Source organism: Xiphophorus couchianus, chromosome 12, assembly GCF_001444195.1.
Source record: "Xiphophorus couchianus chromosome 12, X_couchianus-1.0, whole genome shotgun sequence".
NCBI lineage: Eukaryota > Metazoa > Chordata > Actinopteri > Cyprinodontiformes > Poeciliidae > Xiphophorus > Xiphophorus couchianus.
Window position 1 is genome coordinate 16,234,077 of NC_040239.1, and position 11,326 is coordinate 16,245,402.

Sequence of the window (11,326 nt, forward strand, 5' to 3'; positions counted from 1 at the left end):
TCGTCTTACAAACTGCTTTAACTGCCGTGCTTTTAGCATAACAAGCTAACTGCTACACAACAGCACTAAACAGGAAGTGAAAGCTCTAAAATAAAAGCATACACCTCAAACCGGAAGTCGAGAACTTCACCACATGCAGTGATGAACTTGTGATGAACTTTTCCAGGATTAAGGTACATGGAGACATGCATTTTCAACTAAGATAAACACAGGAAAAAAAATAAGAATAAGAGACTGTATAGTTGGCAAATTTACAACATCAGAAGAACAGTACTGTTCTGTTGTTTAAAGTCAGATCATTTTGTCTGACAAAGAAACCTTAAAACCTTTACTGTTTTATGTCATTGAGGATGACATAAAATATTTCATTTGTTAAAAACCAAAACACAGAGAGAGGTAATTTTTTGACAATGTTTTTATTCTTTTTTCAAAGTCAGAAGGTTACATACATTGAAATAAAAGAAATACTTTTAGTGATAATGACTGACCTAAAAAAAGTTTTGTCTGATTTAATGCCGGGTATCTGGTGGAGTTATATATCCTGTAGATCAGTGGTCCCCAACCCTGGTTCTCAGGGACCAGGGTTTTTGATGAGTCCGGACTCCAGCACAGCTGATTCATATGATTGCATTACCTCCTTTGGATTCCTGCAATTGCTATAGAAGTCGGTTAATCACCTATTCATTTTACCCAGGTGTGCAACAGCAGCAGGGAAACACCTAAAACATGCAGGGCAGTGGGCCCTGAGGACCAGGGTTGGATACCACTGTTGTAGATGTTTCAGTGATCAAGGACTTATCAAGTCATCAGTAAGGACTTTCCCTCTTTTTTTCTAAAAGATGCTTCACATCTCATCTCAAAGCTTTGTTTGGCTCTGAACATTAATTACACATTCAGTCTACAATTTATAAACCTGTCACTTCCAACTGGATTGAGTCTGTGACACACTGTCTGCATACCTCTGATTTGAACTGAATATTCTATATGCATGAACATGTTCGTAAAATTAGAGTAATAATTTTATCACTAAATATGTGAAAATTTTTCAAATTTTCTTAAACAATTTTGGCACAATTAATTTATTTTTTATCATGTAATTGTAACTTTTTTTTTAATTAATGAGCATCTTTGTTTACAAGTACAAAGAAAGAGAACATAATATATTATAAAGTATGCCGGGGGTGTAGCTTTCAACAGTAAATACAACATCTTTTTGTTTTTCATTGGTATGGAAAAACAAAAAGAATAGAGAGAATATATCACAGAAGTTCTGCAAAGACCATCCAGAAACAATCATATAATTTTAACTGAGTTATAACAGAAAGCGGTCATACCCACCTGTGGCCTTAAGGTGGCGATAGTCTGCCTGCTGACAGACGGCCAACAGAGGAAGAGCCGCTGTGGGTGCAGTTCATCTTCGCGTGACGCCAAGTCGATGATAGTTCTTCATGCTAAGAAAGAGATTTAAAAGCGCATTTCTACGTACTAAACCTCAACTTGTAGTTTTCACAAAGACACTTCAACAACGTCTTCGTCAAGATGAGCTTCCTGTTGTAAGTAAAGTTGCAGTTTGCTTCCTGAGTCAGAGCGGAGCTTTGCGGTCAGGGTTAGCTGCGCTTCTGCGAAGTTCACAAGGGAAGTTAGCCGAGACCGAAAACTAGTGAGCTGCATCTCAAAACAACCACGGGTAGGTTACATGTTGAGGTGAATTTAGCGTCGTTGAAATGACACAAAGGTACATTTTAAAACATGTGCGGTTGGACTAATTGCGTATCAAGGGAAATACCAGAGTTATGAGACAAAAAAGTAATTAGCTAAATTACTCTTAAGACCAAATATGGTCAGATTCGCTTAAAATCGCGTTTCTAATCTGTAAGGTTGTTAATAATCTGGATTTAATTATGTGCAGACTGCTTTTATTCACAACTGCTCAGCTTTAGAACTGAGGGAGTAAATAAGCCTAATCCCTGATTTCATTTTTATTATTATTATTTATTTCTAAACAAGACTAAAGGTGCTCACAGTTCTGAATCAGACTTTTGTTTAACTTTAATTTCTATTTTGGGGCCTCCAAGCATCCATCATGTTAGTTAATTTCCCTGTTTACAGTGACAGTGGCATACAATTACGTTTCCTGTCTGTTGCACCAGCTGGGTTACATTTATAACGTGGTTAAATGTCTCACTGAAAACAAGCCACCCCAGTTTTTTTTTTTAAAGTTAGAAACTAATGTGACAGTGACTAGGTGTTCACTGTAAAGACTTCTAGTTTCGATGAATTGCTTAATTCAGACGTGCTAAATCTTGAACTTTAAGACCTTGTAGAGGGCACCCTTTGAACATGCCATCTTCAAATCTAATCAAAAACATTGATATTTTAAAAAACTGAAAAGTGTTGTAAAAATAGTTTTACACTTTTTTTTTTTTTTTTTTTAAATGGCTTAACTGAAATGGATGAAATGCAAAGAGCTCAGTAGTCCTGCACCTCTTTTGCTTTAAGAAGCTTTTGATGTGATTGGTGGATCTGATAAGGATGACTTTGAGCTTTTACGTCTGTTAAGAGTTGGTGTGTTTGCTGTTTTTTTTCTCATTTTATATGCAAATCTTTCTGGAACAAAATTGAGCCACTTTGCATGGGATTTTCTGTTCCAAATGTGTTAATCTGCTGTGTCTGCTTTAGAGACATTTTGTGCCAGACCTGACAACTGATGACTAGAAGTATTTTTCTCTAATCTATCTACCTTATAGGTAAGTTAAAGGAGATGTGGCAATAGATATTAGCAGGAAATTACCCAGTTGTCATAGTTTGCCTTAATCTTGTGTACTTAATAAAAATCACTAAATTCACACAACGTTCACAACTAGATTAATAGAAACAACTTGTGTCAAAGTATTCAGAAAACAATATACAATTTAAAATATTTAAGATTCAAGCATTTGTATCACATCTCCACAATTATTTGAAAATGCCTGACTACTTGGAGAAATATAAGGATTTAAGTATGAGTTTGTGCAAAATGGGATGAGACCGAATGGCAAACTAGGAGTATGAAACGGAGAACTGATATGGAGCCCATCAAAATGCATCCTGGCTCATTTCTTTGAGGGTTTTTCCAGCTACAGCTCAAAGATTCCCAGGCAGATTTTCTCCAAGAACAAATATATGAGATGTGGTGTGAACTGCAGAGCAACAGAGCTGGTTAGAAGAAGACTGCTTAATGAAATATTGAAGAGGATACGAAGTGATGTCTCAACTCCCTGGGGGCACTTGTACAACCATGACACGTTTACACACGGTTGCTTAGTTCTATGTTCTCTTGTTTGCAGTGGCAGTCGCTCATCTAAGACCTTCAAGCCGAAGAAAAACATCCCAGAAGGCTCTCACCAGTATGAGCTGCTCAAACACGCCGAGGCGACGCTGGGCAGCGGGAACCTGAGACAGGCTGTCATGCTACCAGAGGGAGAGGATCTCAATGAATGGATCGCTGTGAATAGTGAGTGAACAAATACAATGAATCAACACACCTAGTGTACAGGGAACTATTTAAATTTTTACTACGGGCCAATGTTGAGATGAATCTTTGATGACCACAGGTTTAAAATAGTGGTTTGTGTGTAAATAGTGGATGTATACAAACACACAACTAAGAAACTTAATCTTAATGTTGCAGCCAATAATTTACAAAAGTAGAAAATATTGTTTTATGTAATCAAAAGTTTGTAATCGGGTTAAAAAATGCATTCAGATTTTCTTTTTTCTTATACAGAAAAATATTTACTAGGAGGCAGATTAACAGATCTCAGATCAGCTTAAGTGCATTGCACTAAATGGCCAAATGGCACCAAGTTAGCTTTAATAAAATAGGACCAGTCAGATGTAAAATTGCAAATGTGCTCTGGAGATAATGAATAGCTTTAGTCATCCCAGGTGGAGAACAGGCAGCTTCCACTCGCTTGGCTGGTAAATAAAACTGCTAAGCTGTTATGACATGAGAGCAGAAGACTGGTGCTTATGGTTTATGTCCAATCTTGGGTTTTGTAGTACTTTGACATTCAAATTTAGATTTTCTTATTCAGTAGCATCAAAAATATAAATTTTATTTTCTAGCTGCCATTATTATTTATAATAAGGACAGAAATCCAGCAAAACAACGAAAATGGCTGAAGTCCATCTCTCTGCTGCTGCTGCTGCTGCTGCCTGAATGAAACATCATCATTCCTGTAGAAATGGAGTTTCCATTCTAGAAGCTTGTCACGTCTGTTTGTTCCAGGCTGCACAACATCAGGCGATGGTGTTATTGAAAAACATTATGACATCAGCCGTGAAAAATCTAATTTTTCCTCACTCAGCTGGTTCCCATTAATCATTACAACGCTTCCAACTTTCCCTGTGGCTGTCAGCTGTGTGACAACACATTATAGCCATGAAAATGGTCAAATCTTGGTCCTTAGAATATAATTGCCAGCATGTGATGCAATCCAAACAGACTATACAAAATTAATACTGCATTGGATATATTGAAATTGCAATGACAATATATTTGCTATGTATTGGGCTCCCCTTATTTCTTCTTAGTAAATTTTGATCAAATCACAAATATTCAAAATGGCTCTCTTCTTCCTGCAGTAAAACTTTTACATCAAATTGTGAAGCTTGGTGCAACCTGATGTAGCACAAAGGTGGAGCTTCCACTGATCAGAAAAACATTTATTGTCTCTTGTCATGATGAAAATCAGCTAATTTCTTAATTCATCTTTATGCATAAATGTAATCCTGGTTGTTACTATAGTGTTGAGGTAAATCCAATTTCTTTTTTTTTTTTTACTTTCTGGTAAGACCCACCATCGCCCCTGCAGCGCCATCTGTTTAATGATGAAGTAGATTAGATTTTCAAACATTTACCATGTCCAGGCTCAGTAAATCCAGTATGAAGATCCGTCTACGTACAGAAAGTGTTAGATTGCTCATCTAGCCTTCAGCTCACTGAGGTCTGAGTAGATTCATATCTTTGTAATTGCTATGGTGGCGTTTTCTAACTTGAATAGTTTTTTTTTTTTATTTTATTTTTTTACTTTGTGTAAGTAGAAATAACTTTAGGGTTTGTTTTCAAGGGTAATGCCACTCTTATTTTGAAAACTCTGGTGGGATCTGAACTTGATGATCTTCAGTGGCCAACGTCAAGCCTCAGACTGTGGCTGCTCTGAGCTGAGCGTTTGTGCCACCAGCCGTGAGGCAAATTAACTGCTGAGAAAAGAAAAATCTTGCACAGAAGACATTGCGTAAAGGCTTCTATTGGCCAATACTTCATTAGTTCACTTATCCAGTTCTTTACAGTAAAGTGTTAAGAATCACTTCTCCAAAAATAAAATCACAAAACATATCTGGTTTGAGAGTCTAGATAACACATCTGGCATCAAAACGATCAAACCCCTTTATCTTTCTGAATCTGTCCACTTGATTTTATCTTTGATCTTGAATTCTTTGAGGTTGGAAGCCCGGCTTCTCTTCGCTCTAATCTGCTGCTCCCCACACAGATTCGGTCAGGACTCTGGTTTGGTCACCTGAATGTACGTCCAGTCAGAAGAAATATGTTGGTAGACTTAAAGAATTACTTTAAAGTTAAATCTGACAAAGGCTTGAACAATTCCTGGCCAAACTGTGACTTTGTGTCATTGCTCTGTAAGCAGCATTATGTAACAACGTTTTGCTGGTCAGTGGTGTAAAATTAAGTCTTCTGGTTGTACTGATTCTTCCTCTCAGCCGTTTCTAAGGAAAGAAACGGACTGTGTAGTGGTCAGTAAGTGAGCGGGAATTCACACAGATGAGGAGTGGATGGGCCTACAGAACTGGGAGGAACCTAACTCCTGTTTGTATGAATAAATGACCTGTTGGCCTGTGCTTTGTTTCACAATTAAATGTTCCTGATTCACTTTAGAATCTTTATTTTTCTGAGCATGCGAGTACCTCATTCATCCCAAGAAAAATGCTAATGCATTACATCACAGTTGATGAGGCAACCATTTCCTGTTATTAGTCATAGGCAATAAGATTTGTCATTTGCCTCACTTAGTCAAGATGTTGCACCACAAGTTTGATTGGCTTTGGCTTGCATATCAATACTCCAGTTGTTTGTTTACGCTCGATATAATGAAAAGGATCACTTGGTAGTAAACTCAAGGTGACACATCGGTCATTTCAGACTTATTGTAGGCTCCAAACTTACCAACACATACCTTTCTAATATTTATTCTTGCATGTTTATTAAAGAAATCAGATTTTATATGTGTATTTGCTTGGTTGAAATAAATCTGTTTGATAAATATTCTGATTTTTTTGTTTAATATTAGTCTCGAAAGTGTTTATGAATCGTCACATCAGTTTTTTAAAAAAAAATTATGATGTAGTCATTTAAGAAAAAGTCTTTAAAATAAAAAAATATTCGCTCACAGAGATCTGTTTATTACACCTTGTTATGACATGGCCATTGTTGCCGAGATGCTATTAAACTCAAACTGAGACTAATACTAATCATTGTTAAAGTAATAACAGGTCCACCTCTGTTAAGAGGTGTTACTTGGTGCTTAATGTTTTACTGTTTTCTTCAGCCGTGGACTTCTTCAACCAGATCAACATGCTGTACGGCACCATCACAGAGTTCTGCACTGAGACCAGCTGCCCTGTGATGTCTGCAGGACCAAGGTAACAAACATTTTCAATACATGTAACCTTTTTTTTTTTTTTTTTTTTTTTTTTACAAATTGAACAAAGTTGCACTGGAAATATTACTAATCCTTCAATACGTAGGAAGAACCTCACATGTGGTGGTAGAAAGTGTTATTCCATCGTTTTTTGAAACATCGTTTTTTGTAGATTTTTAGTTCTCCCTTTGCATTCCTCCCTTTCTAATAATGGTGAAAAGACAATTTAATTAAAGCCTTAAATCACCTTCAGTACTTGGAAAATTAAAGGCAGCCATTATTAATTCTGTGGCCACAGTGTGTAAATAAGAGGCTGTCACAACAGACTCCATGTTGAATTTGGTCAAAGGCAGCCATGATGCACTCAAACGGAAACAAGAATCACAAATGACTTTCAATATTTGAGCTCCTAAATAAAGAACTGTTGAGACCACCAAATTTAAACCATGTGAATTTCACTCTCAGAAACTCCCTCTCTAATTTATCCCTTTTTTCTGGGTCATTATTTCATGTTGAGAAAATGGACAATGTGAAACTTTATTTTCAGCTAAAATGACAGAGGCAATTGGTTTGACTGTCACATGAGGAAAACAGGAAATGAGCTTAGTATCTAGATTTGGCACTTCCTCTATCCTCGGTCCATCCAAGACTGTGCGCCGCTTCTAATCAGGAGGAAGAGACGTGGTTTTGCTTCCTGTTGACACAGCCTCTGCCAAGAACATCATGCAAATTACCTTTTTTATTTCCTTTTGGTCATTTTATTTAATCTCACCTGCACTTGAATCAATAAATTCGTTTTTCTGTGCCTGCTGATTGCATTTTATTTTGTTTAGGTATGAGTATCATTGGGCTGATGGGACCAACATTAAGAAGCCAATCAAGTGTTCTGCACCCAAGTACATAGACTACCTGATGACCTGGGTGCAGGACCAGCTGGATGATGAGACGCTCTTTCCCTCCAAGATTGGTGAGCTTTTATTTCTAGTTTTACACAGAATTAAATGATTCTAGTCGTTTTGCACTTCCTCTTTGTAAACCTTTTTAAACTTCTTCAGCCTTAAAAGTAGACGGAGCTCAAAGTGAACGTGTAAAGGTCACAAATGCTTAAAAAATTACATTTTATTTTCATCTCCACTTCTCCTTTTTTTTCTATAATCTTTTGTGTTGCAGGAGTTCCTTTCCCCAAGAATTTCATGTCTGTGGCCAAAACCATCCTGAAGCGCCTGTTCAGGGTTTATGCTCACATCTACCATCAACATTTTGACTCTGTGATACAGCTGCAGGAGGAGGCTCACCTCAACACCTCCTTCAAGCATTTCATTTTCTTCGTCCAGGTGAGGTCATCACACTAGAATGGGGGATTTTTGTGCAAGACTGAAATATCTAAGCATAGTTCTTATGCAGACTGGAAAAGGTCAGAAATTTGATTTAAGTATTTTATGGGCCTCATTGGGATCAGGAGCAGAAACCCTGATTATCACTGAGAAAGTGATAATCATTTTGCACAATATTACACTGAATAATTAGGTTTAATGTGGAGCTCTGTAAAGTGATGACCTGATATGGCTCTGACCTCTGTAATGACCCCATCCAGTACTTCAAAAATATGACTGTTTAGAGACCATGCTGTCAAAATATTGTAGGTTTTTTAATGTCTTTGATTATGACATTAGTCATCTGTTGTGATGTTGCCATTTAAAAGGCTAATAGAAAGGTCTTTTTTTTTTTCTTTTTTCCTTGATGCAAATTTTGTAGGTAAGATCAACAAAGCTGTGAATAAATAGGAGTGAAATCTCTAAACAATTATTTATATTGGAACTGCCCCAAATATGGAGAATTTTATAAATTACCTTAATAATGTTTCCAATAAATTTGTCTTGGCCCAAATCAATCCAGTAAATTAATAAATGAGTATTGTTTCTTTTGGGTTATTTTTCTACCATCAGTAGCATTAAATGTATCGTATGACGGTTATTAATTAAAAAAACCCAACAGTTTCTTAAAAAAAAGTAGAATTGAAAGATTAGGAACATAAATTGCTCATGCAGTTGTACTATGTTTAACCACAATGCATAAATGTTTTTATTGGGGGCTAAAATATTTTAGTGCTGATTTTGAATTTCTTGTTTGATGTAGGCCTGTCACAGAAAACAATAAATTGTATGATAAAATAAACTCAGAATTTTTATTTGCTTGATTTGTAGTTTTTCCCTTTTCTTTCTCTTTACCAAAAACTGAAGGATATTTCTTCAGTCTGGTGTTTTGGTCTCAACTATCCCTTTTTTGAAAGATAATTTTGTTTACAGAGACTTCATAATTTATTTTATTGTTTCTGTATATTGGATATTCAAAATGTCTTCCAGTTCCAGTGTTTAAATGTTCATTAGGATTAAAGTCTATTGATTTTGAGAATGAGTTCTTGCATTTTAAAGCCATAATTACAATTGCATTACTTGAAAATGGTCTCAAAACAACTTTATCGCAAAAAGCTCTGGGACAATTTTTGTCCAGCAAAATTTATCGTGCCAGGCCTAGTCTGATGTTTTTTATTCTCCTTCCTCTTGCAGGAGTTCAACCTTATTGACAGGCGGGAGCTTGCTCCTCTGCAGGACTTGATTGAGAAACTTGGATCCAAGGACAGATAGAAATTTCATCACACATTTCCTCCCTTTTTAAAAGCTGTTTTTTCCTCCTTTGCCCTTCCTCTTCTTCTACCTCTGATTTCTAGCCTCAACTTGTAAAGAACATCTGTGCCTTTACACTTAATATTTGTATTGGACATTTTCTTTTATCCCCTTCTGTTCTACACAGATTTTGAGCCTTTTTAGCCTCTGGGGCTTGTATACAATGGTGTAGTAAAGCAAAGATATTTTTCACAGGACTGTGGTTACCGACTGTAGGAGCAATCTACTGAATATTTTTTAATTTTTTTTTTCCATTGGACCAAGGTGAAAACAGCTGCTCGTTTTCAGGAGTTGCTGCAAAGTGTTTGGTTTGTCTAAACACTTGATTAATTTTTAACTCTAGTTTATTAGAATTGCAATGATCGACCAAATATAAAAGTTTGTTTTATGTCTTTCCTTTGTCAACAGAGGAGAGTAACAGAAGGCACAATATAGAGTAATAAACCAGGTCTTTAGTGGGCTTTTACACTTGTTACAACACAGCAAATGAAGGTAGACACATACTTGCACAGGTGTTTATGTGTAAAGCTCACAGTTATTTTTAGTAACATTGCTCCTGTACAGAGCATCTTTAAGTCACAGTTTAATGTAAAGAGATGGATTATTGCAATAATGCCTTATTAAGCCCATCTTCATGCAGCTATCTTATGTTGCCTAAGCAATACAGTGTTTTCCACACTTTCTGAATATGGTGAATGTGCTGAAAACTTCACAGGTAATTTTGAACATTTTTCTTGTCAAGAGCCTATAAATCCTTGGGTCAATCTATTAATTGGAGCCTTATTGTAGAAATGATAACAGAACAGAAGATCATTGTTTGACTTGTATTTGCTAAATCCCTAACCACTTAATTTTTTTTATTTTGTATATTTTTCCTTGGATCGGAAAGCTATGTAATTCTTTTTTCATCTGTATGTCAGAGATGGTTGTAGTTTTGCTGTTTTTTTTTTTACTCCATTAGTCTTTGTTTCTTGTGATATTACCAGAGTTATTTGTTAGGCTTTACTCTGGCTACAGCAGCAGGTTCTGTCCATATAGCCGATGAAGCTAATTTTCATCCTGATGTCTGGTCTTCAAAATGTTAATCATGAAATTGAATTTATTACGTGGCTTCACATTTCACCCAAACTTGCATCAGTCTTGTAACTCACTATGATGAAGCTTATGAAAGCCTGTTAAAATCCCTTCAAATCTAGATTTTCCTCTTACAGGTGCAGAAATGGTGTGTCCACTCATTATTTTTCAGTGTATACTCTGCCACTATATGTTTTTGCTTCAGCTCATAATTTCATTTCTAAACTCCTGGTTACAGTTACTATGTCAGGTGTTGGAGTTGAAGGTTTTTATATTTCACAGTTTTGGTCCAATTATTGGGTGGTTGTTAGGATAGAGTGGGAGTTCTGGGGATAAATGTACCACATTCAAAAATGTACTGTAACAAATCAGTGTTTTTCTCAACAAAATTGTGCCTTACAATAAAAATGTCTCATTACAGTATTGATGGATCAAACATTTAATAAACATCTTAAAGACAATTCTGAGTTATTTTGTCTTGTGGAGTAGTATTTGTTTTGTGATTAATGTTAAGTAAAATAGTGTGATATTAAAAAGCCACAACATGGTGATACCAAGGAGAGTATTAAATATGTGTGATATTCGTTTCATGAACTGTTAAGTTCTTGAGGAATGCAACATTTATAGCTTGTGTATCATTTGTCTGTTTGTTGGCTCTGATGTGTAATGGCTGCAACTTAATCAAATTATAGTAATGAGGGGTAAGATTAATCTTGATGAACATTAAACCAGAAGAGTGGAAAGGGGTGTTATTTGGTTGTCCTTTATTTTACCACAGCTATGTGTAAAAGTATTTTTTACAGGGTTTTTTCTGATATATTTATATTGTACATAGTTAAACTAGGTAGGAACGCGTATTTAGAAACAATC

At 36.0% G+C, this 11,326-nt stretch overlaps 1 protein-coding gene across 1 annotated transcript; it reads left to right on the forward strand.

Moving 5' to 3' along the window:
- The first annotated feature begins 1,374 nt into the window (after positions 1-1,374).
- Positions 1,375-10,917, forward strand: mob1a (MOB kinase activator 1A). The gene is made up of 6 exons (XM_028034366.1): positions 1,375-1,553; positions 3,327-3,493; positions 6,606-6,699; positions 7,532-7,665; positions 7,869-8,032; positions 9,266-10,917. The coding sequence occupies exons 1-6, from the start codon at positions 1,540-1,542 to the stop codon at positions 9,341-9,343; spliced, it is 651 nt and encodes a 216-aa protein (XP_027890167.1). The 5' UTR covers positions 1,375-1,539; the 3' UTR covers positions 9,344-10,917.
- Positions 10,918-11,326: the final 409 nt, after the last annotated feature.